This window comes from Dermacentor albipictus, chromosome 1 (assembly GCF_038994185.2).
Source record: "Dermacentor albipictus isolate Rhodes 1998 colony chromosome 1, USDA_Dalb.pri_finalv2, whole genome shotgun sequence".
NCBI lineage: Eukaryota > Metazoa > Arthropoda > Arachnida > Ixodida > Ixodidae > Dermacentor > Dermacentor albipictus.
The window spans coordinates 345,672,946-345,700,688 of NC_091821.1; the positions used below are offsets into that span (position 1 = coordinate 345,672,946).

Below are 27,743 nucleotides of genomic sequence, written 5' to 3' on the forward strand. Positions count from 1 at the left end.
CTCAGCCACTTGTACTATCTCATCCATATTAGTAATGATATTGCCGGCTGTGTCTCTTAATGCATGCATCTGATTCTTGCCAATTCCTAGTTTCTTCTTCACTGTTTTTAGGCTTCCTCCGTTCCTGAGAGCATGTTCAATTCTATCCATATTATACTTCCTTATGTCAGCTGTCTTACGCTTGTTGATTAACTTCGAAAGTTCTGCCAGTTCTATTCTAGCTGTAGGGTTAGATGCTTTCATACATTGGCATTTCTTGATCAGATCTTTCGTCTCCTGCGATAGTTTACTGGTATCCTGCCTAACGGAGTTACCACCGACTTCCATTGCACACTCCTTAATGATGTCCACAAGATTGTCGTTCATTGCTTCAACACTAAGGTCCTCTTCCTGAGTTAAAGCCGAATACCTGTTCTGTAGCTTGATCCGGAATTCCTCTATTTTCCCTCTTACTGCTAACTCATTGATCGGCTTTTTATGTACCAGTTTCTTCCGTTCCCTTCTCAGGTCTAGGCTAATTCGAGTTCTTACCATCCTGTGGTCACTGCAGCGCACCTTGCCGAGCACGTCCACATCTTGTATGATGCCAGGGTTGGCGCAGAGTATGAAGTCTATTTCATTTCTAGTCTCGCCGTTCAGGCCCCTCCACGTCCACTTTCGGCTATCCCGCTTGCGGAAGAAGGTATTCATTATCCTCATATTATTCTGTTCCGCAAACTCTACTAATAACTCCCCCCTGATATTCCTAGTGCCTATGCCATATTCCCCCACTGCCTTGTCTCCAGCCTGCTTTTTGCCTACCTTGGCATTAAAGTCACCCATTAGTATAGTGTATTTGGTTTTCACTCTACCCATCGCCGATTGCACGTCTTCATAGAAGCTTTCGACTTCCTGGTCATCATGACTGGATGTAGGGGCGTAGACCTGTACAATCTTCATTTTGTACCTCTTATTAAGTTTCACAACAAGACCTGCCACCCTTTCGTTAATGCTATAGAATTCCTGTATGTTACCAGCTATGTTCTTATTAATCAGGAATCCGACGCCTAGTTCCCTTCTATCTGCTAAGCCCCGGTAGCACAGGACGTGCCCGCTTTTTAGCACTGTATATGCTTCTTTTGGCCTCCTAACTTCAAAAGTATCTTTATGAGACAGGAATCACGCGACTCGTTAGTCAGCAGGGCAAATGCCTAAATGCTTATGGCAACTACTTTTGAATAAAGTACCACATTTGTCACATATTCGCATTGGCTCACTTTCATTTGACTCGCCCTCGTATATTTTGCAGAACTCCTGCTTTTTATATGTGCTCTCTACTGCGAATATAATTTCCGTGCAATTACTCACAATGCATGACCGTTGACAGCTGCTTCTGCGCAACAGATTGGAACAAAGGACAGCATCACTGAGATTTTTCCCTGCCTGTTGCATATGCACAAAAATGTAAAGAAGGTTCTTGAATGACAAAGCTTCATTAAAATATTTGTCCTCAACTTGTTCATGTCACGGCCTTTACATTTTTAATATTAGCGGCATGCACTGCTTAGCTGGTTTCAAACTGATATAGTTTTAAAGTTCGTGTGATATTTTCTTTATTTATGAAATTGACAAGAAATATGGAAGCATTGATATCAGTTATTTCGGGCACAACTTTTGGGACATACGAGTGTACTTTTTTATGAAAAGATACATATTGTACTTGTCTTGGCAGTGCATAACGTTCAAAAATTCGTTTGCAGCATCTCTGGCAATGGCAATGCAGTTATTGTTGATGTATTTTATCCCTCAACAAATTCTATGAGGGGGAGGCCGAGCTGCAACCCCCAACCGAAACTTCTGGCTATGCCACTGCAAGCAGGGTGGTATTTCTTGTCGTTGCACCAGCTCAACTTCTCGAGAGAGTGTTGTCATAGCAATCACACAACCAACCATATGCGACACAGCCGAGTCGCTTGTCACTCACTTGGAACTACTCTGCATGACCATGACGACATCTGGAAACAGGACATCGCGGTTCTTCTCACACATGCCATCTGCATCGTAGGTGACCTTGCCCGCATAGTGATGCACGATAAATCCAGTGCCGCCAGTCAGTTGGAAATGCGGGTGGTTGCCAATTTGGTTCGAGAGCTTGTGGCATAGGTGTGCGTCCACTCCTTCACTTGTGGCATGCATCGTGGCACAGATGTCATCAAGCACCGAGAACACTCCCGGGGGAACCTGTCAAGTGAACCAGTGAATTAGAACAGAGAACAAAGGTTTCAAGGTAGTGAAACAAAGGGAAGTGGAAAACAACACTGCATTTGTGCATTCTGAAATGAACAATCTTCTGTTGAATCAATGGCAGCATGGGCTCTGGTAAGGCCACTTAACATTAGGGACACTGAATCATTACATGGACATATGAACTAGTCAGACTCATAAAAGCTGCATTATAAAATTTGAAGAAAGAAACAACAACCTCACAAACGTTTTCAGATTCTGTTACTGTGCACCTGTAGCTCTAACTTTAGGAGGTGACACTTGCTCGTTTGGCACACGACAATACTGTCTAGGGTCTAAAACAATCACAACTAAATAATAACTGCAGAATATTTAGTTCGGAATTTTTTTGACGGTAATTTATTATTTCTGAGGAACAACAAAAAGAATTTAGCCAGCTTTTAGATTATACAACGATTACCAAATTTGAACCACTAAGTAGAAACTAGAGTTACTACACCTTATTTTACTTCTACAGTGTTCTAATGTGTTATAAACAGTGCAGCACAAATTAAGAAGGCAAGCAGAATTAACCGAAAATACGGGAAGCACAGTGCAGTTTTCTCTTGTGTGTCTTGTTTGCACAACGCTGTATATTCAAGCTAATATCTCAGAAGTTTGTGGATTCAGCTTTCTAATGCATGCAATGAAGTACGTTACCTTGCTTTCAATAAGGTCGCAGACAACCTTGTTGTTGAAGTAGTCAATAGCTTTCCACTGGATTCCTTCTTGAACATACTCTTCCTGGATAGCAAGAAATTTATTTAGCCACACGAATACGCGCCGGGAAATCCTTTCGACAACAGTGAATGCACTGCATGTGCGAACACGTGTTTTACACAAGACTAGAAACGAAATATATGAAAGCATATCCACATGCTACTGACATAATCCACTTGCAAAGCTCAAACCTCACAGTAAGAGTCACTGCACAAGAGCAAGACACCGAAGACGTTATAATGAAGACGGGAATCAGCGGTATTTATAGATTTAATTAAGAAAGTATAACGTAAAAGAAAGTAATACATCACCTGTTCAGCTTTCAGCGTTAGTTCGATGAAAATCTGCTGGAGCTTCTCGTTCACGTAATTGATGCAGAATTGCTCGAAACCGTTCCGTTGAAAAATTTCAAAGCCGTAGATGTCCAAAATGCCGATGTTGAGCTCGCCAGCTGTGGTCTGCATGGCATTGTTGATGATCTGCGCCGGGCGGCAGGACGAAACAAATCAAACAGATACATAATGAAGTCCACGGAAGCAGCTTTCACTCCACTTTACTAAAAAATTACTTGGGCTTCAAAGGTTTCGCCCATCAGTCAGACATCAGCAGCCGACGATCTGCTAGCTACATCAACAACTAATGTGGCGCCACTTTCGACGTTAAAAATACTGTTCACCAAATCAAATTACTTATTTCATTAATTTTTTCAATAAATAGAATAATTTTATTGTTATATATAAATTATTTTTGATAACTTTAGCGTACTATTATATTATGTTTGTGGCGACCTCTAGAATATCAAATGAATTTTGTGCTCAGCTTTAGGCCTAACAAAGACTGGACGATTATGGCGCGCCAACTTCGCAGCATGGTAAACAAGTTGCGTCTTGTGGTTCATTACCCCGTGCGCTTTGCATATATTCTTGTTTTTGTGTAGTGAGAGACTTTTGCAGCTCCCCCTAAGATATGTGGTCTCTGCGTCACGTGGAAACGAACAACGTGTGCTACCGTCTCTTGTGCGAGGGAGAATTCACGGTGGGTCGCAAGGGCGCGGACATTTTAATTGCAAACGATGCATCGATCAGTCGGGAGCATGCTGTACTATCTGTTGCTCCCTTGCCCGAAGATCGCCTCGAAGATGTTTCCTTCGTACCCCTACTTCGAGTGAAGGACCTTGGCTCCAAGTACGGAACGAGCGTCAACTCGAGAGAACTCGGTAAATCCGATGAAACCGCTCTGAGAGAAGGCGACATCGTAACTTTCGGAAAGCTCGGTAGCAAGTACAAGGTGTGCTACAATGCTCCATATGTGGTGGTTACTTCTTGTCTGTCGACGCCAGAAAAAGAACGTCTCAAGGTTACGTTGAAGAAAATTGGGGCCCGACTCAAGCCCGAGTGGTCCAATTGTTGCACACACGTCGTGATGACCGCCATTCGCCTCACGATGAAGACGACGGCCGCCCTGCTAGCTGCGAAGCCTGTGGTGACACCAGATTTTTTTGCAGAAGTGCAGAACCGCGTACAGCGCCAAGACCTAACCGACGTTGACCCGGCGGCGTTTATACCGGACGTCACGGAAGAGTGCCTGACGTTATCGAAGGAGACGTTCGGCTGCAACGAAGCTCGCAAGAGCGTGTTCTCCGGAAAGACGTTTTATTTCCTGACTGAGAAGCAGTACAAGTCGCTAGGCGAACTTGTGGTATCGGGCGGCGGCCGAGCGGAGTTGGTGCGCAACCCCGGTCGACCGACGCCCGAGCTCATAGCTGAAGGCAGCTGTGTGATTAAACCCAGTGACGGCAACGAAACGCCCGTGTGCCGCTACCTTCTCAAAAACAAGTTGCGTTCCTTGTCTGCTTCGGACGTGGGCATGGCGGTCATCTACTGCTCGACAGACAAATTCTGTAACCCTCGCAACAGAATGGTCAATGTGTTGTGGGGCGACGACATGCTATCGACTCAAGCGCAATCGCAGGAAGAGGTGTGCGCGCCGGATACCGAACCGTCGCAGCAGGGCGTGGTCCCAAGGCGTTACGAACTTTCAGGCGCACCGTCCACATCTAGAATCATTCCCGAGAGCAGGTTGTGGAGCACGTCAGCTTCTGGCATTGGGAGCAACCTCGATCTTTTATTAGACGCTAACACGGGAACAACAACTGTTAGTGAACAGGCTCGGGGTTTGCTGACACCACTGAAGGAATCACCACTCAAAAATCGTTTGGCTGAAGAGCCCTCAACACCTATGACACCACTGAAGGAATCACCACTCAAAAATCGTTTGACTGGAGAGCCCTCATCACCTAAACGGTCGCCCCGCAAAATAAGGAAGAAAGATGCACAGGGGACCCTCCCCTTAGAGTGCTACTTTGGCAGGCAGTCCCAAAAGAGGAAAGACGACACTCTGGAAGAAAGTGCAGCAAAGGTACCTAGGTTGGACCCAGCATCCAATGAAAATTATAAAGAGGCCGAAGTTAAACAAGAGGTACTTACACCACCATCACCTGAACAGCAGGAACTAAGTGTCAGTTTAGCTGATGAGGAGCAAAGTATGGAAGCTGATGTGGCGGAATCTTTTCCAAGTACTTCACACTGGGCTCCAGTGCCCTCACAAGAACCACTATCTCAGTCGGGGAATAGGAAGCAACCCAACACCAAGCCATGTGATGCTTCATTGGAGCCTTCTGTCAATGACAGCCACAACGTAGAGGACCTCATGGTTGAAACAAGCAAAGTCGTCGTTGAGTTCGCAGATTTGGTTCTGCGCAGTTCTCGGTCAGTCGCGCCAACGCAAGAATCGCTGTCGACGCTGGGAGTGCGGAACTTTAAGCGATTTCGAAAAGCTCACCAAGCACACCTAGTTGGTCTGCCGAAGATTATTGGTGGGCCTGACCTAGAAGTTTATGTTCCTGTTATGCCTGGACAAGAGTTTGAGGATGTTGAAGCAGAGTCTGATGACCTCGGCCACTTGTTTGACTATTGCCCAGACAACTCAAAGAGAAGGCGCCTAGTCTGATGTACTTTTAGGTGAAATTTTGACACTGTATAAGATGGGAAATATCACCTGGTTTTGCTATTGTTGCATTTCTTATTGCTTGTAAGTTTGATGTGGAGGTGTGATGAAAACAATATTGAGCTTGCCAGCTCTAGTAAAATTGCATAACTGCATTACCTAATGTTGAAATGGCTAGGATCTTTTGAGCATGTGCCTGCATGGCCCACAGTGGTACATTAAGAAAGCAAACACAAACTACAAAAGTTAGGTAAACATCTTGGTTTCTACCGGGAGATTGTTAACCCTCCTCACTTTCGTGGTCTGTTTTAGTCGTCTTTATAGTGCATTTTTCTGACCTAATGGCGTACCATCTTGCTCTTGACTTCATGCTCTATAGCAGCATCCATCCTCCTTTCAAACCTTTCATTAGTCATCACTTCAGTGTTTCACAACTCTGGAAGCAGCTCAGGGCGATCCGTTCAGTATGAACGGATCAGACTGCCACTCATTCTGTTGAGACATATTGTAGCCTGCACTATCTTGTTAAAGGTGTGCTGTTACTGCCAGTAGAGAGTTTGTGGTATGTAAGTAGGACAGTTAGAGCTGTAACATTGGAAGGAAACACCATGGTAAAAAAGTTGTTGCTAATGCAGAAGGCAACTGCTATTTAAGCTGGTACTGCTAAGTAGGAAATCGGTGCAACTTGGGTGACTCCTGTGCTCTGTGTTCAGGCCCTTCCAGTTCAAGCTTCTAATGAAAAGTTTGATGGCAACAACTTGAAGGGACAACTTGAAGATAAAGTCAACCACTGCCCACCGTCTAATGAGGCCTTGCAACATACTTCCTTGAAACCTCAAAGAACGCTGGAATAAGTGTGATGTGCCTTGACAAGTCAAAGATGCTAGTTTTAACCACTATTCTGATATATATTTTTTTCTTGCTTTACATAAAGTAATGTAGCCTAAGAGTGAGTGTCTACAAAGTCTACCAGCGTAAATGCTGTGGTAAATTAAGTTGTGCGATGTGTGTTTGTATAAATCTTGTTTGGCACAAAAATGTTTTTATCACGTGTTGGGCTAGTTAATTGTTGGGTTTGGACGTACTTAATTTAAGATTGTGCAATTTTGTCTTTTTACATGAACAGTGGCCAAGTAGTTCAAGGCTATTACTGGCATTCTATCTATCTTCCTAGAAGGCATGCTGAAATTCATGGGTGTTGCTTTGACTCAGAATTTTCTTAACATTTGTATGGACACAGATAAGACAAGATGACCTAACTTAAATTTCTTGAAGGGGGCGGGGGTCTTTATCACTTTGACAGTGTTTTGTTTTATTAGGATTTTGAAGCTCATGAGATTGAATGCTTCAAGGTGTAGCTAATTTGTGGCTTGTATATGTAATTTTCTCCCTATTGCTTTGAGCATCAAGGAGCATGTGTACAATTGCTTGTGAAACTTAAAGTCGTTTCTCTCATCACCAAAGCATGCAAGCTCTAGAATGTTGGAGCTAGGGTAGCTGGTTTACAGTGACTCCACTATTATAGTCCAATGTTGCTTCACGCTTACCCTCCTGTACTTTTTTAATGCCTGCCTCATGAGACTGGAACTTGCAATCACTTAGAGGGCATCACTTTTTTAGTATTCACAGCTTATGGGGCATAGTCAGGGCAACGTCAAATTTCTTTACTTTTCACATCACATGGAAGCAAAGGTGTTGTGGGAGTGGCAACTGTCATTGCGAGAATCGTCTGCTCTGGTAATGTCTGGTAACTTTACACCACCACATTGGACCACTGGCTGCCATACATTTTGGAGCAACTGGGCAGGCATTATAAAATATACAGGAGGCTATCCTTCAGATCAGTGTTGATGAGTGTAGTGCTAAAACAAAGTAGCTGGCACATTGCAGTGAGGAGAATGGTAGCCTTTGCATTTTGGCTACATACTATACTCGTGCATAAACCAAAGCACACTGCCCTGCTTTAGCTCCATTGTTTTGCATAGTTTATCTGCTCAAAAGCAGCCACAGTGGTAAAAATACAGTATAGTAGCATAGTGGCTTATCTGGAGCACCATGTAAAAAAAAAAAATGACAGCTCATCCCATGCCGTCCTTGCTCATATGGGACGTCTGTTCCAAGATTGCCTTAGGTTGCTTTACCTTGCAGTTCATGTTGAGTCATTTTTACTCATTTCCAGATTGAAACTACTAGTCTGTTCTGATAATGCAAGTGTCATATTTCATTCATTAAACCAAACTGATCAGAGCTACTGTGCCTGGTTTCATCCAATGAGGAGGATAGAAGGAAACAAGCGCAAGGGGGACACTTACATCGACGAGGCGGTCAAAGATGCGTGTGTACAATGCCTTGGCCCAGGCATCACGGATGTAGTTGGCCTGCTCAACATTCTGTTGCATCTCTATGCTCTCCGAGTGGGTGCCCCACTTGGAGTCAAGCACACGGCTTGTCAATTTCTTGGCCAACTGTGCAGTCTCCAGGCCCAGCAGGTAGGCTGGAAATTCCAGGTCTGCATACAGGTCAAGGGTACACACAATCGGAAGGGTTACTACTGCGTTCTGTCTCTTTGCTATAGCTGATCGGCTTAAAGTGCCAATATGGCAGAGTTTTGTGTGTCCAGAAGAGCACCCTAGGTCAGTTGGTGGCACATAGGCTAAATGGATGTTCAAATAACTGACAAAATCGATAGAGGACATAGTTTATATTTCTAAATGTTTCTGGGCTCCATATGTATCGGTGAATTAATCTCAACTTTGCAATGAATTCCACATCTTCAATGCTGCAGTTTCTAGACCGATTTCACAAAGAGTTTCACTGTACCACTACTTCCACAAAGCATGTCAGCAGTAGTATAGTCGTTAGTGGGCTTAAAGGGGCACTAAAGCAAAACAATAAATCAGTTTAGACTAATGAAGCATTGCTTGAGAACCCTGCAGGCAGTCATTTCAAAAAAGTAGTTTGATTATTAGATGAGAAAATGAAGGTCCAAGTATCAGTATTTGAATTTCGCGCCGGTACGTCAGTGTGACGTCGGGGATTACAAAGTATGTTTTCGCATTTGGGCCGCGTTGGCTGAATAAAGGTTCCCGAAACTTGCCATGTTTAATATTTGGTTCCTTTGGAACACAGTGTACTCAATCTTTACCGCTATATATAATTAGTAGGCCCTAGAATATGCCGTCAAAATCCAAGACGTCACAGCCCCCAGGTGCGGGAACTTCAGTAGGCGTCGCCACCCGTATTTCGTTCTTGAGCTTTTTCTGGCTTAATAAATGTCTTATCGTTTTAAGAGTGGGGTGAGCCAAGCCATGCATAACCTCGCAAAACTTAGCAAAAACCGGAACTAGCTCCGCTGTGACCTAGCCTTGCACAACTAGTGCAAACTGCCCGCATTTTTTATTTTTTTTTGTGGCAGATACACTTTGTGGCCGACAGTTTGTTCATGCCATTGTAATGGTTACTGGCGTCTGTATTCAATAAAGAAATAGAAGCTCCGCAGAAAAAAGCCTGCTCTAGCGGGTGCCGCACAATAATAGCATCCTCTGTTCCTATTATGACTGATGATAATTTATTGGCATTTCCTTCAAAACGGCGCGGTGACAAGTAGTCACCTGGCTTGCTTGAGCTAATTAGATAATCTATACATTTTAATCGAGTCTAACGTTTCGTCTCTATCTCTATAATCTTTTCTCTCTTCCTTAAAACCTCTATATCTACCTTGTATAGTTGCCTATGCCTCTAACCAATATGGTCTAATCAATCCGTTCCCTGCTTTTTTTCTATCAATACTACTTACATTCCTTGCTTACCTCAACTACTGACCGGTTAATGCTTCTATCTCTTTTAAATTCCTAGGCTTCTGTAAGGTGGACGTTTCCTATGGACCTTGCGTGGTGAATACATCGCATTCGATTAGAATGTGCCGAGTTGTCCCGGGACTTTTGCTGCAGCAGACGCATGCCTCATTCTGGCACGAATATTTGCTCCAGTATGTAGTTGTCCTTAGGCAAACAGCTGGAGCAATGCACTGCCCTTTGCATTATTGCACAGATTTTCCTTTCAAATTTCTTTCTTGCCATTCTTGTAAATCTATATGGTCTTTGCTTACGTCTTTTTTTTTTCATCCAATTTACTATCTCTGTTTCGGTGACTTTATTTTGAGCGGCTCCTGGTTGTTTATTTACTCTTTCAGTTACCCTTTACCTGGTTGCCAACTTTTTTAACCTCATCGTCCATTTCGTGTCCATGCCTTTGAGGTACAGATATTTGTGCACTCTATGCCGTCCATGTATTTTCATCCATGTTCTTGAGTATTTCTTCAAAACTAATTTTGCTCTGCGCTGCTCTGATTTAAAGAGATCCAACCCATGTCTCCCACCACTGCCTCATTTGTGGGTTTATCGTGGGCCTCCAAAGCCAACTGGCCTTAGGGTGCCTCGATACCAAGCCCAACTTTCAAGGTGGGGTCATGGTGTCCGCCGCCGTAATAATGGTTCTCACCTTCGCTGCGCCATCTTGGAGCGTGTACGGGAAACCACCGTGATTTTGTTGAAATTGTTTATATTTGCCCGAAAAAAAGGGAGTCGTAAGTCATAATTTGGTAAAAGGAAGTGTTCGGTTGTGCAATATATTTGCAAGAAAGCTTTAAACACAAAAGGGAAGGTTTATGAAGAGCTCCTGTATAAGTACATGTGAACGGAGAAATCGTTAAAGAAAGTTCTACGACCGTATGATATACGTACGCGCACAACAAACAAAAGGAAAACACGAACAAATACGCACGAACACACAAACGCGCGCGCGAACGTGCGTACTCACGCTCAATCAAAAGGCTAGCCGAAAACACGACCGCACCAGGAAGAACCAATATGGCACCTGTGCTTTCGAAATACGGCAAGGGCGAACTGTGTATGGCTTCCGAGGAGCGCCGCCCAATCTCGGAGGCCACTTATTGTGTCGATGGTTTTCTTCACTCTGAACGGCGGCGCAGCTATCGGGTGTTGTGCCATTACCACAAGCCCGGATTCCGAATCTGCAAGATGCAGAATTTATCCTGCGAGCGCCCAAATTCTCCCTTGAAAAGTCAAGATGCTGAGCCGTCAGGCAGCGGTGTCCTGCGGGAGAAGCATCGGCAGGCAACGTGTTCAGACGTGTCGGCGAGTGCCAGACAGCCCGGCGCCGCACCTCCCTTTGCCTGGAGGTCACCGCGCGCGCGAACTTTGAACCGGGTGGCCAGCGCGGTCGCTGGTTGGACCCCTCGGACGACCGCCGAGTGCTGACTTTGTATTGGGCCGTTTGAGTGACAATGGTTCCTCGGGGATTATAAAAGGCCGGACGCGGCCGCCTCGAAAACAGGATCCGCCGACCCACCGGGAGACAGTGTCGCTCCCGACTGGGGTGAGATGTGTCACGCGTTTTCGCCGGACGTCGCCGTGCGGGAACAGTCGCGTTTGTGTGTGAGCTCTCGGCCCCAGTGCCGATCCGATCTTGTCCTGTACAATGACCTGTATATAATGTATAAAATTCCTTTCGTTATTCTCATCGACGCCTGGCTCGGAGTCTTCGCTACCAACGCTCTGTCACGAAACGGGTGACGAGCGCTACGGGACCACAAAGTCGTAATAGTGGTGCAGCGGTGCAAAGTCGTAACAGTGGTGGCAGCGGTGGGATACCGGGACCGATCAGGGTAACTTGAGTGGCGAGCAGTCACGGGAGAGGCATAGCTCGGAGGCTGGCCTAGGCGAGCGGGTCCTGGAAGTGAGTGGGAGTGACACGTGCAGTGCTAGCCGCGATTTGGACGCGACGCCGCAGTTAGGCGACGCGGGCTCCACACTCGCTCCGGTTTCCGCCAGCCGGCAGGAGCAGGCTGCAGTTGAAAGAGAAAGTCTGATTCGCGAGCAACAGGAAGGCTGTTCATTAGCCGATCTGAGGAAGAGCGTCAAACGGGGAGTGAAAAAAAAAGAGGGTTTCATTTGGCAAGGAATCTGGCTTATTGTACCGCCGCTACACGGATAAGCAGGGTCGCAAATATAAGCAGCTTCGGATTCCGCGAAAATATCGCCGAGAAAAATGAATGACCTCATTTGCTTCCTCAGAAGTATGTTTTCGGTCCAAGTGATTTCAAGGGGACCATTCTATTTGTCATTATTATTGTTGATTATTAATTGTCCTGATATTTTTGTGTGTTGATTTGAAAACTGGTTGTTTGATCCTTGTGTACCAGATCGTACACCTGCCTCCTTGTTGCAGCGGGAGAAAAAGGGGGGGGATAGCAATTTAGTTAGATTGATTTGGATTATGGCCTTGTCTGGTGTTTGACGGGAGACAGAGGGCACTTGTTCGTTTTAGGTGTTGCCTTTTGCCGGTCGGTTTTGCAAGCTGCAGAACGACCAACCGGGACCAGTGGCGAGAAGCAAGGGCTTAGGAACGACCCGAGCGGAGCTGGTCAATGTGCCTTGGCGACAGCGCGGTGAGCAGAGCTCCTGTCCTGGCGAGTCGGACCTGGGCACGTGAAGTTACCTGGCGTCCCGACACTGGACGTGAACTTGGACGAGCCTGACGAACGTACGCGCCTGGCATCCGAGCCACGTGGAGGCAGCTCGTCTTCCCGGCGCCTTATCTGAGGGCGGGGATGCTGTTGTGCCATTACCACAAGCCCGGATTCCGAATTTGCAAGATGCAGAATTTATCCTGCGAGCGCCCAAATTCTCCCTTGAAAAGTCAAGATGCTGAGCCGTCAGGCAGCGGTGTCCTGCGGGAGAAGCATCGGCAGGCAACGTGTTCAGACGTGTCGGCGAGTGCCAGACAGCCCGGCGCCGCACGTCCCTTTGCCTGGAGGTCACCGCGCGCGCGAACTTTGAACCGGGTGGCCAGCGCGGTCGCTGGTTGGACCCCTCGGACGACCGCCGAGTGCTGACTTTTTATTGGGCCGTTTGAGTGACAATGGTTCCTCGGGGATTATAAAAGGCCGGACGCGGCCGCCTCGAAAACAGGATCCGCCGACCCACCGGGAGACAGTGTCGCTCCCGACTGGGGTGAGATGTGTCACGCGTTTTCGCCGGACGTCGCCGTGCGGGAACAGTCGCGTTTGTGTGTGAGCTCTCGGCCCCAGTGCCGATCCGATCTTGTCCTGTACAATGACCTGTATATAATGTATAAAATCCCTTTCGTTATTCTCATCGACGCCTGGCTCGGAGTCTTCGCTACCAACGCTCTGTCACGAAACGGGTGACGAGCGCTACGGGACCACAAAGTCGTAATAGTGGTGCAGCGGTGCAAAGTCGTAACACGGGGCAACCTAACCTGCGCTCTTCGAGCTGATGGGTGGGCACAAAGATGTACAGAAGGCTAGGGACGCTATGATTTGTACTATGCGAAACGCGCGTAGCCCTGGAGATCGAAAGGGAAATTGTGTATTCTAGAATAATAAGATAATATAATTAAATGGGTTGAGGCCCCCCAGAAATTCACTGGATAAATCTACAATGCGGCATTCTTTTCGTCATTCCCCTCAAGTTTATCTCAATCCCAAGTACAGCGGGGGTACTATTTTGGACACTCAAATTCCGCCATATTGTCAAATTCTGTAATGGTGGCATTTTGAACCAATCAGAGGCAACCAGAGGGCTGCTATGGCTTCTCTGATTGGCCAAAGATGCCGCCATTACTAAATTTGACAGTATGGCAGAATTTGACAATGTCCAGAATCGCACCAAAGGAGAGCGGCGTGGACTACTATCATCATGGTGACCTCCGAGCCGCTCAACGTAGTCACTGATATGATCGGCCCAACTCCGCATGTCCACCGCTCGATCGTGACGTGGCTCGGCAGCAGCTAGGAATGGAACAAATTAATGAGCACTTGCTTAAGGCAGAGGCGGATCCAGGATCGCATCAAGGGTGCTGAAGCCACTCACACACACACATAAAAAAAGGAGGCAATGGGAAGGTGTGGACGCTGCAGCTAACCTTGGTAACATAAATATGCGTTCACTGTAGTCTAGGGCACGCTCCACTGCATGTTTAATTCCGTCAGCACACGAATGTTCCGCAGTTCATGTATGCAAAAACCAACAAATGCGTATAAACAAACGTAAAAAAAAGTACCGACATTTATATGGCGCTGCGAAGAGGGAGAGGGGGGTAGCAGGGCCCTTCCACCTGGATATGCCATGGTGCCTAAAGGTCGCGTGGCTCCTCCGCCCTACTTCGAAATTAGATCTTTGAGTGTATTGGACGCAAGGGAAAACGGGCCGTGCACGAAGAGGCATTTCGGATTTGTCGACCTAAGCAGTTGCCAACAGATCACGCCGCCTTTCTGCCCTTTAAGCAGAATGACTTGCGGAAAGTACAGGTGCTTCAGCTGTGCGCTAAGTAAGTTGAATCTGAGGGCAATTTTCCCCTAGTTCTTCCTGCGAAAGCTCTTGTGTGCAGCACGTCCCTTAAATATTCAGCGCCGGACAACGACGCGGGGTTCGGGCCATTGCACATTGAACCTGATTACTGCCAGCAAGCAGTGTGGCTGACCGTACAGACTCCCCAAGGACGCAAGCTCGACCACCAACTCTGCACCGATGCCTTCTTGGTTCTTTTGCGCCACTACAGTGTATGGCACTACTGCTCGCTTCGGCCGCTGCAAGCGTTCGTACACAATCTGGGCGAAATACGCGAAATCAGCGAAGAAAGTATGGAGGAGAATGTCAATTTTGAAAGAGCCAAGACCGCGGTATAGCTCGAGGTGGTTTCCCGCCTATACTGCGGGCTCGGGAGGTTCGGGAGAATGGCCACCCAGATCAACAGGAAAACTGCGATACCCTTCCCATTATATAAACATTTCATGAAGTGCCTAGAGAGCTGTTGCTTGCTTCGTAGTTTCGCTGCATACGTCTGGCTTCGTAGCATGCTGTTACGAGACGACTCCTCAACGATCATTCCACACTGCTTTTTTTTGTCGTCGTCGTAGTTCAGACATCAATTTATTAGGGCGCATTTCTGTCATTAACACCGTCATTATCACATACTGCATGACGAAGATCTCTTCCACAGAGCTTCAATTACTCCTGTTCGGGATGAACTGTATCTAACAAATGCGCCGCACATTTACTCATCTTAAATCTCATCGGGCAGCTTCATGCGCTTTTTCGTTTCCCGAAGTACAGCAGAGGCCATATAGGCGCAGATAATGATGGGATGCTCAGTAATATATTTGCGATGTGGTGAAGAAGGGCAGTTACATAAATGATACATTTTACTAAAACCGATTCCCCAGATATGGCAAAAATATTTGCTCAAGAATAAATGGGCCTCCTTTGGAGTATATGACTTCATTATAACAATTTCGTGCGTCCAGTTGAACCAGGGGTGTGCAATAAAAAAAAAACGTGCGCAGCTTACACTAGTGCACATGGTGCAAGGCTGGAGTGGAGATTGTGAATACCAGCTTTTACATGGCTTGCCTAAGTTGTTTGTAGGTTTTGCGAGGTTTTGGTAGGCTTGGCTAAGTTGTTTCTACCCGCCGTGGTTGCTCAGTGGCTATGGTGTTGAGCTGCTGAGCACGAGGTCGCGGGATCGAATCCCGGCCGCGGCGGCCGCATTTCGATGGGGGCGAAATGCGAAAACACCCGTGTACTTACATTTAGGTGCACGTTAAAGAACCCCAGGTGGTCCAAATTTCCTCAGTCCTTCACTACGGCGTGCCTCATAATCAGAAAGTGGTTTTGGCACGTTAAACCCCATAATTTAATTTTTTAAAAGTTGTTTCTATAGGTTTTGCGAGGTTATGGTAGATTTTCGAGCCGTCGCAGGCCGGGATCGCTTTCTCAGCGGTGTCGAGCGTTTAGGCGCCGACTCTCGCGCTCCCTGGACTGAAACTCGGGTTCCTCGACTCTACGTTGCCTCTTCTTAGCCGCAGCTTCGACGCGGTGTTCCGGATCAGCTCGGCGGCGACGCATCACTTCTCGCTTCGCAGTGCGACGCTCTTCCTAGTAAGCCGCTTCTTCTTCGGGCGTCCGGACTGTCTTGGGTCTTCCAGGAAGAGCGCTGTACTGCCAAGCGAGAAGCGATGCGTCGCCACCGAGCTGATCCGGAACAGCACGCCGGAGTTGCGACTGAGAAGAGGCGACGCCGAGTCGAGGATACCGAGTTTCAGTCCAGGGAACGCGAGAGTCGGCGCCTGAACGCTCGACGTCGCCGAGAAAGCGATGCCGGCCTGCGACTGCTCGCCTGTGACGTCACAACTCCGCCCTACGCGCGTGGGGTGCGAGGTGGTTACGTGGCTCGGTGCTCTCGCAGGTGACCCGGTTGTTAGCGCGAGGCGGCGCACAGCTGGGCTGAGTTTTCTGGTAACGCTCCACGGCGGAAGTAAAAGCTTAAACAGCTCTGCTGTTAAAAGTTACACGTCTATTTCTTCATCATTTGGAGACACTATATACCAGGGGTGGCCTAACTGGGGCTTGCGACACTCTAGCATGAGCTTTGTCTGCTAAGTGCCTTCATTTCAGTTTTGTGCTGTTCATTTCTACTGCGAAGTGTGATAAGACATCCGAGTTGCTCTCGATGCTGCAGCTATTAAAGCGAAGCTTTATATGACTAGGCGAAACGAAAATTCGTCTGTCCGCGCCTGTGTACAGAAAACTATCATCATCAGCAATGGCTCGAGCGTCGTCGTCTTCCTCCCCAGCTCTCTCGTTGGCGCCCCTTGGCCACTGTTGTGCCATTACCACAAGCCCGGATTCCGAATCTGCAAGATGCAGAATCTATCCTGCGAACGCCCTAATTCTCCCTTCACAAGACAAGATGCTGAGCCGTCAGGCAGCGGTGCTCTGCGGAGAAGCATAGGCGAGCAGCGTGTTCAGACATGCACACAAGTGCCAGACAGCCCGGCGCCGCACCTCCTTTTGCTTGGACGTCACCGCGCGCGCGAACTTGAACCGGGTGGCCAGCGCGGTCGCTGGTTGGACCTCTCGGACGACCGCCGAGTGCTGACTTTGTATTGGGCCGTTTGAGTGACAATGGTTCTCGGGGAGTATAAAGCTGCGAGGTGGCCGCCTCGAAAACAGGATCCGCCGACCCACCGGGAGACAGTGCCGCTCTCGACTGGGGTGAGATGTGTCACGCGTTTTCGCCGGACGTCGCCGTGCGGGAACAGTCGCGTTTGTGTGAGCTCTCGGCCCCAGTGCCGATCCAATCTTGTCCTGTACAATGACCTGTATATAATGTATAAAATCCCTTTCGTTATTCTCATCGACGCCTGGCTCGGAGTCTTCGCTACCAACGCTCTGTCACGAAACGGGTGATGAGCGCTACGGGACCACAAAGTCGTAATAGTGGTGCAGCGGTGCAAAGTCGTAACACCACGTGCCCTCGGCGCCAACAGCTGCGCGGACTCGCTCGTGCCACTGATACCGCGTTTGTCCTCGTCGTCGTCTTCTACAGTTAGCTCCATTGCCGCTCCTCATTCCAGTGTGGAATTTCAATTCTCTTCTGTCTTAGTAATGGGGAGGCCGCGTTTACGGGGGTATGAGCCATAGATTAAGGGGGTATGAGGCATTCATTTTCTTACGTGACGGACAGATGTATTATTGAAGCAATTTAATTTTGAATAATCGCAAGCGGTAATGCCGGGCGGTCGCTGCTAACCACGCCACCGAGCAAACTCAAGACATCGAACGCAAGCGACAACGGTGGTCTGGGGGCACACCGTGACTGACGTCGTTTTCTCCGTCGCAGCCGAACGTGTGTGTAACCGGATTAAGAAACACAAAGACGTAACCAATAATTGAGGAAGACTTTAATGCACCGTCGGGATTAACCCAATGATAAACACTCGGGCCGCACGCATGTTTCAGCTTCGCTGGTTAGCCATCTGTACAGAATTCTCGGGCGGTGTTTTTTTTTTTTTAATACAGCACTGATTTTCTTCAGTCACTCAATAAGCCAGTGACGGGAGGAATAGACAATGAGATCGAAAAGTATGGTGGTCAACAAGTACACACTCTGTTTTGCTACCGTGCGCTGATGACGGAGGACAAAGAATGTGGAAAGAGAGAAACGTGTGGCGCACGGACGCGAGGCTGCACTGCACAGATATACGAGCGGCGACAGCCTAAACCCATAAGCTGCAACAGAGGGAACAAAACGCAAGATAAAGGGACGCCATTTCGCCAGGAGTAAGCTTTGAGCGAAGCTATGTGCGGGATCCGCTCGAGCTGTGGGGAAACATACCTTTCAGGCTATATTAATCAACACGATCTTGAACTGTAGCGCTAAGTGACACAGACGGAGACTTCGCGCTACGATTCAAGATCCTGTTACCGTACCAACTCGCCCAACTTTCTATCCTTTTGCGTTATATTAATCAAAGCACGCAACCAAAAATGCACGTTTCTCACACTTTTTTATGCGAAGCATATTACGAGAGCTCAACCCAGCTCCTCAGGCGCGGCGGTGTCGCCTTCAATACCACGTGACACCGTGACGTCACGACAGAGGAGAAACGGGGCTCCAACTCGCGCCGTCGCTCGCGGCGTCGCGGTGGTATACATAAGCAGCTGCGCTTGCCTCTGCTAGACACTCACGAGGTGAGATGCCTCCTGGAGACAGAGCTGCTCGTTGGAATGAGAAGCGAAGGTTGCGGCGTGCTACAGAGACTGATTTTCTAGGTGGCTCTGGCTCAACTCTTGCAAGATGGGCTGGGTGGGAATCGAACCAGGGTCTCCGGAGTGTGAAACGGAGACGCTACCACTGAGCCACGAGTACGATGCTTCAAGGCGGTACAAAAGCGCCTCTAGTGAATGCGGTGTTGCCTTAGAAACGAGCTGTTTCTAAAGGCTCGTTTATAGTCCGACGTTATCGGCGCGCGGGCGAGCGTCGTTCGCGGTCAGTCACGCTACGTCGGTTGCGCTGCGCCAGCCGAGATGCCATCCCCTCTATTGGCGGCGAGGAGTTACGGAGTCGCCCTCTATCGGAAGCGCCTCGATGCCGTAGTATGAGGGATCACGTGACGCGCTCCTCATAGGTTTTGCTGTCAGCGCTCACTGAAAACACCACGCGCGAGCTCTCCCGGACATTTCTGTAAGTACTTTCGAAACGAGAGAAGTTTCTTACTGTCTAAATAATAATCTTGGGCAAGCTGAAAGCACACAATCGTTTACAGCCGCTATCTCTTTACCGAATACGTACAGTGAACGCCACTGCGCGCGGTCGCCGCGATGGAGTCTCCCGAACCGGCTTCTTGCGTGAAAGGTAGGTAAACGCCGAGAGCAAACTATGTGAAATGTGTTCTTATAGTGTTTGTATAACTAAATGGAGCGTAATAGAATGAAGCCTCAATGCAGCGATCGCGCAGATTCGCAGCGACCGACTGCGCGTCTGCATGATTGTCCGCGCACTGTTTCGCTTTCTCCGCGCGCGCGTTTTCGCACCGTGCCATGAGCTTTAGGCCGCAGAATATGAGCATTTGACAGTATACAGGCAACCATTGTTGCGTGGGCGCTATCAGAGCTGTTCAAAAATAATTTCATTGCAGGGACTTCGACGCCTACGGGGACTGTGATGTGCCGTCGCGACGATGCAATCTTTTTTTTCTTCTAAATTCTTTGACCTTTCATTATTCTTTCTCGAGTTGCGTCGCACTGTATGTTTATCGGCGTTCTCAGCGTGCAATTTCCCGCTGCTCCTTTTTTGTAATCCAGTGCATTAATTCATAACACAAACATGACCATATGCCATGCTTTCTTTAAATGTGCTTCTCACCGCTGCCTTTCCACTCCACTGAACTTGGCAGTATCTATAGTATCGACAAGTTCATAGACCAAACCGTCATGACATTAGTCGGGCAGCGGACTCAGGCGAGCGTCTCAGTGCACGTTCTGAGAACATCGCAGACCGGGCGCCGTAGCAGAAATCTTCCTCGCGTCTGTGCTTGCTGCATACCCGAGTTGTAGCCGATGACTGCCGGTTTCATGTTTCGCGAGCCAAGCTTCACACAGCTTCTTGTCCTGCGGCTACGTGTGAATAAGGCCGACACCGGCCTCCGTTACGTGCGTCCGGCCCTGCGGCACCGAGCAGTAGCCTACCATGCTGCGCGCCTTCAAAGGCAGCCACTACCTATTGTAGTGCTTTCAAGCGTTGTAAAGGAGACACTCGAAGCGGGAAAATTTCGCCACTAAATGAAAACCGCAGCGTACGAGGGAATTTAAACTCGTTTTCAGCTCGCTTCGGCGCGCCCGAAGCAGCCGACGCGGCCGCTATGTCCACGTGATCCCTCCTAGCACGTCACGCCGACGGTGGCGCCAGCTTTTCCAGTGGTGGAGCTCGAGGCCAATACTTAACGCGCGCGCCGTAGGCTGCTATCTCCAGAGCATGCGCAGAAGGTTCGCCAAGTCGCGCGCCGTCCGCAAAAGCCGTCTGCGGAGTTGTGTTGGCGCCTTTTTCTTCGCACGCAATGCATTGTGGGTCGACGCAGTCGGCGGCGCCGGCGTGCAAATGCAGCAGGAGCCGAATCTGCGCAGGGCCCGTCGGGGCGCGCTGGCAGCCGCCGGTTACGTCGGCGCTGCAGTGCGTCGGACTATAGAAGGAGTCGTTTTCGCCAACGTAACGTAGCGTGCGCGAGCGCGCGCGCGCGCGCGCGTTACGTCGGACTATAAACGGCCCTTAATTAGGCTCAGGCGTGCGTCGCTTGCTCAGGCGCACATTTCGTTGCCGCGCCGAACGATGCGTTGCTCGACGCTCACCGCGTCCAATGCGGGGCGCGTAGTCGCTGCGCCGTAGCCCATTGTCTTACACCCCTTGGCGGGTCGACGGGAACGCTGTCGCGTTCCACTCTTGAAGGCGAAGCAGAGTAACGCATGAGTTCTTTCTTCGTCTAGCCGAACCAAATATAGCCAAGCAACAGCAGTTCACCAGGCTAAACAGTGGTTCAACAACTAAAATAAAGGCTACTATGCTTCGCATCCTGGGCTTAACCTTAGCTAAGCCACAGCCATTTTTTTTCTTTACCTTCCCTGCAGCGCTGGCACGGAAACTCGAAGCCGAAGCCCATTAGCGCGCAGTGATTGGCGACGCGGACTTTCATCTTGTCCGGGGCACAACGTCAATACATTTTGCGCTGTCAAGGGACCGACGGCAGTCCGATCTTTCTGTCGATTCGTTTGCTTTGTCCGCCGCTGTCTCGACACTAGTTCGCATCGCATAAATCACCGAACGGCACTGTCCGGGACAACGCCTTCGAGCCGATCGCGCGGCGGCGCGCACTTGCCTCCTTCGCCACCTCCGAAGAGCCAGAGAGAGCCATTAATTACCGCCGCGGCCGCACCCGGCGCGTAGGGCAGGCCACCAATGCGACAGTGCCAAGACCGCGGCTCAATGTCTCGTTGGAACCTCGCTTCTTCTCGGCTCTTTGCTGAGAGCGCGTGTAAGCCGTCGTGTGCCTGAGGGAAAAGGGGGGTTGGGAGTTCGCGACAGAACGAACGTGTGCAGCGGCCAGTGCTGTTGCTCGGCCCGTGGATGAAACAAACAAAAGAAAGATCCAGCGGCCGTTGCTTTTGCTAAGCGAACACGTCTCGCTCACGAGCGCAGCAGGGACCGTTCTGCGAGAGGCGAAAGCAAGTGTTCACGTGACGCGCGTCGTTTGTTCGCCTCTCGGAAATTGGGACGAGATTTTCCAAGGCTGGCAATTCATCATCATGCGGAAGAAGAGCGAGAACAGGCCTAGAACGAAGCTCAAGGCGTAGACTACAGGAAGGCATGCAACGCCCTGCGCTATAGGTGTCGCCTGTCTTCTTCCCTCGTCCCATCACCGCGCCGCTATCACTCAGAAATTGACCCCCAATGCTCGCTTTGTTGCTTAGAACGAAATGTAATTCGAGCTGGCGTTTGGTCGTGGAAATAATTACCGTTGTTGTTATTGCGGGAAGTTCTACAAAGCGTGTGCTATCACACAGCGCAGAATGTGCCGAAGGTAGCGATTGTGATGTCCCGAAGGGGCCGCAGGGTAAAGGCGCGAAAAGAAACACAGCCGGGCGAACGGCATGAGACAAGAAGTATACGGTGGAACTGGACGTTTCTGATTCAGCCATCCGGGGTATATAACAAGCTGCCAACTTCAATAGAACACGAAGGTAGATTCCCCATCTAAAACAAGAATAGGCTGCTTGAAGCCTAACAGAGAATACAACAGCGATGTTATGATCGATCAATTTGGATGTCGGCGCCGTCGTGTCATTTCATTTCGATTATGAGTGATGACTTTGCTGTCGTACACGTATGTACATATTGTTACGATCGGTCAGCGGGGGTAGTGGCCTTCTAGCCTCTCCTGCGCCACTGCGACGAATTGCTTTGTGAAGCTAACAGTGCGTTCCCCTCGGACAGACCTAAGGTGTCAGCAAGGCGAGACACACTTGGCAGATCGGGTGTTGTTTGTTGGTCCACTGTCACCGTCACGGACAATGGGACCAAGACCTCCATGGAAAAGGGTGTTCTACGGCGTTTCCTCGCGGACTCCGGTAACCGCCACGGTCGTTTGACAGACGCTCCAGCTAACTGCTGGGTCATCCCATGAACCAAGACGCGCCAGCTTGAGTCAAACGTCGCAATCCCTGTCTGTGAAGCGCCCCTCCTTTGTGTGTGTTCAGTGAACAAAGGTGCGGGAATGATTGTGTGAACCCTCGCCCTCAACGCGGGTCCTTCGAAGACTTTGCATGGACGCTCCGATTTGACGAGGGTGGGAAGGCAGATTTCCCCGGCCTAGGTATCTAGGAAGGACAGAGCGAATATTAAATATTAAGCGGACTTCTTCGGCTCCTCAGTGTGCTTCAATTCAGTAATGCTAGACTGATGAGACGTAACGTTCTCCATTCTTCATGTAGATATTGTAAATAGACCCAGTACTACTCGTTCTCGATGAAAACATGTTCCTCCCTTCAACAACATCCTTAGCGTGGTTGAGTCGGACGACGGTATGAGCCAACTACCCCTTTTGACATGCCCGACCCCAACTTTTACAACATATTGTTTCATAACTAGTACAACTCCTCCAGGTAAAACATGACATTGTGGGGCTCTTTCCTTCCTTTTGTTTCTGGGCGTTCACACTCCGCAGTTTCTGTATATATATATATATATATATATATATATATATATATATATATATATATATATATATATATATATATATATATATATATATATATATATATATATATATAAACGAGAAGAAAGGGGGTTAACCGAGGGACCCGATATTTATTAGTCATATAATGAGAAGCCAACAAACACTGACACCAAGTACAACATAGGGGAAATTGCAATCGCCTAATATATGAAATAAAGTAATGATAAATTATAGGAAATTAAAGTGGATGAAAAAACAACTTGCCGCAGGTGTGAACCGAACCCACAGCCTTCGCATGTCGCGTGCGATGCTCTACCAATTGAGCTACCGCGGCGGCGTTTCCCCATCCACTTTCTTGTGTATTTATGTGTACTAGTAGAACCCTGGGAGTGTTAGTCAGCGCCCCCACTCACAGACCTTGGCGGCGGACGTGGAACGTCTTTCTTGCCGCAGGCGTCACGAGAACGTGATCTTTTCGGGGGAAGGCAACTGGTCAATAAACCCACATATGCTACCATATGTGGGTTGTGTGAGATCACGTTCTCGTGACGCCTGCGGCAAGAAAGACGTTCCACGTCCGCCGCCAAGGTCTGTGAGTGGGGGCGCTGACTAACACTCCCAGGGTTCTACTAGTACACATAAATACACAAGAAAGTGGATGGGGAAACGCCGCCGCGGTAGCTCAATTGGTAGAGCATCGCACGCGACATGCGAAGGCTGTGGGTTCGGTTCCCACCTGCGGCAAGTTGTTTTTTCATCCACTTTAATTTCCTATAATTTATCATTATTTTATTTCATATATTAGGCCATTGCAATTTCCCCTATGTTGTACTTGGTGTCAGTGTTTGTTGGCTTCTCATTATATGACTATATATATATATATATATATATATATATATATATATATATATATATATATATATATATATATATATATATATATATATATATATATATATAGCCGGCAAAAAATGAAATATACATAATGCATTAGCGATGTGCCTGTGTTTCATTTGTTTGCCTGGACGTATCTGTCTGTCCGTCCATCCGTCCTTCCGAACAAGCTAATTTATAGATGTATAATTTTGCTGCGCATGTGAGCGTATGCGCAACATTTTCACCATATATACCCATCTTTTCCGAAATACACCTTCAGCTGATAGTAAGCGCTCGTGTGTTGTCTTCTGTGCTTAGCGCTAAATTTTCGACATGAATCAATACCAACTTGTTCAGTTCGCTCTCCTTACAAGCTAATTGTTCCTTTTCTTCCCGTCACTTTCTTGGGCGAAGTTCGCCGAAAGTATACCTCCAATAATCAAGAAAAAATAACGATCCGAGCTTTTCAGCGAAGGGTATAGTGCAACGCGCAAGAGTGGCTTATCCAATTTACTTACCATCGCGCTCGGCTTTCCCATCGTCACATAACATCTGAGAACCTCAGCGAAGCAGTGGCAGGCACTCCCGCGGATTGGGTACTCAGCCATCCTAAACTTTCTTGAGTGGGAACTCGTGTCAGCGGAGGCTGCTCACTTCTGTTTTGAGTCGAGTTCTTCATATGAAGCGTTTTACTCTTCTTCTAAAAGCTCGGATTTCAGCTTCGATGAAGAAGGAAATAAAAACGGGAAGAGGAAGGATGCGGGGGCAGGGGAGCATTTCTATTGTAGGAGCACTTCAAGTTCGTCTTTTGCCGGAAAGACGAGCACCCTCGAAATTTTATTGCGGGCGTCTAAGCACACGACTTACGAGATCAGCTAATCACCTATCTCGATCAATAATTTCCTTTAAGTCCGCTTAGCTTTGTTTCAAACGAACTTAACTCCCATTTCGGTTTAAGTTTGACAGCAGCTTTCGCATCAATTCCGTTGAGTTCGTCTGCGTGGAGCGATAAAGAGTGGAGTTCTATTAAATGTGCGCCGTAAGGCATCTAAGTCGGAAGATCCTTCTTTGCCGCGCAAACCTCAGTAGGTACAGATGGATAAAACTCATTTCTTTCCTAATTTGTAATGCTGCAGACTCCCGTTAAGAGGAACCACGTCAAGCCGAATTTTCTGATATGAGGAAAAGAATTGTGAACAGTGGCAATTTCACCATAGGCTCAATGCAAAAATATTCTGCTTAGCACGAACTGCCAATTCGTCAAAGCCCAATTTCTGTAGCCGCCACTGAAGCCAACAAGTCAGCTCAGCGAGAGGCCTTTCTGTGAACATAAACAGCTACACCGATTTCTCTAAATGCCTTTTCATTAACAAGGGCAACAAAATCTAAAGCATCCAGAGATATCTTGGAGGCTCCGAGCATCGAAAAATAGAGATGCGTGAGCGGAATTTTTATCTCGCTCACGGGACCCGAGATAAAGTTGACAAGAATAGTGACGTAAACTAGAGCCATGCAATTGGCGGTGGCTAATCACATGCTGCATCCGCTATTTTGTCATCGCGTTCTTCCGTTTTCCAGCTTCAAATTTTACAGCTAAGCTGTAAGCGTCTAGTTGGTCGTCATTTTTCGTCGACTCGTGCTCACCCCAAAACAGTACCGCCACCTAGCGGACGCGGCCACTCAGGCATACCTCAAAAGGCGGCTGGAAAAGGGGCTTTTTCTTGTGAGTTTCCGCTTAAAAAAATGAGTTTTTTCTCGTATATTATAATTATAACACGAAGCTGTCATATCTGCTGCTTATGTGTAAGTCGTATTTTACGAATTTTCTGACGCAACTTACTTTGGAAAATTCGGTTAGTTCAATATGGACTTGCGGTTGGCGGAGGGCTATACGAATGAGGATGTATGCTGCACGTCTGCACACGTGCGTGCGCGCCCGTCGAATAGGCCGCGCAGCATGTGCTGCGACCGTAATCGACATCACGGGAAACACTGTCCAAAAACAGCGCCGCCACCTAGCGGCACTGTACAAAGTCCAAAGGCGATAAAATTGTCGCCGTGCGCTGTATGTGCGAGTGAAAGCGTACCATGGTGAGCCGGCGATTGCGGCTCAGTCTCGCGAGCACAAGCGAGGAAAGCGAGGAGGAAGCGCGCCGTATTCCGTCGCGCGCAAGGATCCGGAGGTAGGATAGGGAGGGGGGAGGGGGCGCATTCTACTCCGGGAGGCCCGGTCGGGCCGCTGTATCTGGACAGCCATCTGCTACAAGCTAACCCGCCCAACCAGAAATCACCTGATAGCCCCTACAATATTCTCTCCGCAATGCCGTTTCTGCGCAGAGCCCGGGTCCCTCAGGCACATAGTAGGGGGTTGCAGAGCGGCACCATTAAATCCTCCAAACCCTTACCCCACTAACGAGCTTTGGGAGAGAGTCTTGGCCAGCTCCGACCTCGAGGATCAGCAACGGCTGATTGCGAGGGCCCAGGACGCGGCCCGAGCTCAAGGCATTCTGGAATGAGGACGCCTCTCCAAAGCTGCATTCACCGAATAAAAAGGTTTATTCTCTCTCTCTCCGCCGCGCGCTGTATTTCGCGGCTTAGTTCGCGGCGCTTGCTGCCGCGCTTCCTCACTCCTGCAGCGTTTTGATAGCGACTTTCCGCGGCCATTGAGATGTGTTGATGTTTGTTTGTGCACGCGTGAGAGCATGCTTGTTAATTAATTAAGTATGCCTATGTTTACAAGTTTATACGGCCGGTAAAACTGCTATCGTTACTTCGCATAGCCATAGCTCTCGGCTAATTGATATCGCAATCGATACTTCGGTTTTCCGCCGAAACTGCGACTTTTTTCGAGTGACTCTAGTGCTGCGTAGTGTTGCGGGGTGGGTAATACCATCTGGTGGTGTTACAGTGAACCTAGCTTTGCGTCACGTCATCGAACCCTTATATCTCATGAGTGGGAGCATTTGCTGGCGCCTCTCTCGTTGCGGACGGCGCCAATGGCGCGATAATGAGCAACGAGCTAATACAATGCAACGCTCAAAAAGAAAGGACATGTGCCACTAGTAGGTGAATATTTATAAAGAAACAGTTAGAGGCGCCAACTTGACGGTCAATGCGAAATATGAAAGCACATTCTGCCATTAGAAAAAGCGGAGTCCTTCAAGCGCAATTGTACCAAACTCGGACCTTTTGGCAACATTATCAATTTGGAAAAGGACAGATACATAAGGATGACATGAAAGCTTAGTGGCGACGGTAGTGGTTGGGCTGCTGCTGCAACCAGCCGGTTTATCCCGCCAGTCAAGGTTGGCAATCCAATACGGCAGAAAATTCAAAGATCCGTATGTTGAATAAACACAAGAGGTAGACGCGGCATCTCCATTCGCTTTCCGATGTCCTCCGTATACTACAAGTCTTCGTTTGCCACAGCGGTCGTGAGTGCAGGTAATGGAGATATGTCACGCATACGCACTGCATATCTTGTAGAAAGAGAGCAGCTACGGCCAGTCTTTTTGCGCTCTTTTCGTGGTTTCGTCTGGCTTGCGTTGAAGCCTTTGCTACAGTATGAGCCAATCACTTTCGAATCAAGATTCTATATCATTCCGCTTGCATCACGCCTGATACCACTTTCGCTCGTCCTGCCCGTTCCGCATTTACATCGTTCGCGCTAAAGACAGCCGTGCGTCAGGTGGTCAGGAAATCAGCCTTGCTATTGTTTTTACGCTTTTGGTCAGCGCAATAGGTACTGCGTCGACTGGCCCATCTT

General features: G+C 48.4%; 2 protein-coding genes across 4 annotated transcripts in view; one reads left to right on the forward strand and one right to left on the reverse strand.

Annotated features, from left to right (window-relative positions):
* Positions 1 to 27,743, reverse strand: part of LOC135915707 (unconventional myosin-Ie-like) — a 352,538-nt gene that overhangs the window by 34,291 nt on the left and 290,504 nt on the right. For all 3 annotated transcript variants that reach the window (XM_065448929.2, XM_065448861.1, XM_065449014.1), the window contains 4 exons: positions 8,301 to 8,497; positions 3,294 to 3,461; positions 2,923 to 3,006; positions 1,964 to 2,220 (listed from right to left, as the gene is read on the reverse strand). In XM_065448929.2, coding sequence (XP_065305001.1) covers positions 1,964 to 2,220; positions 2,923 to 3,006; positions 3,294 to 3,461; positions 8,301 to 8,497 — 706 coding nt within the window. The remainder of the gene's footprint in view (positions 1 to 1,963; positions 2,221 to 2,922; positions 3,007 to 3,293; positions 3,462 to 8,300; positions 8,498 to 27,743) is intronic.
* On the forward strand, positions 3,814 to 6,059 carry nbs (nibrin). The gene has a single exon (XM_065449112.1). It carries the CDS (start codon positions 3,949 to 3,951, stop codon positions 5,989 to 5,991), a length of 2,043 nt encoding a protein of 680 aa, XP_065305184.1. The 5' UTR covers positions 3,814 to 3,948; the 3' UTR covers positions 5,992 to 6,059.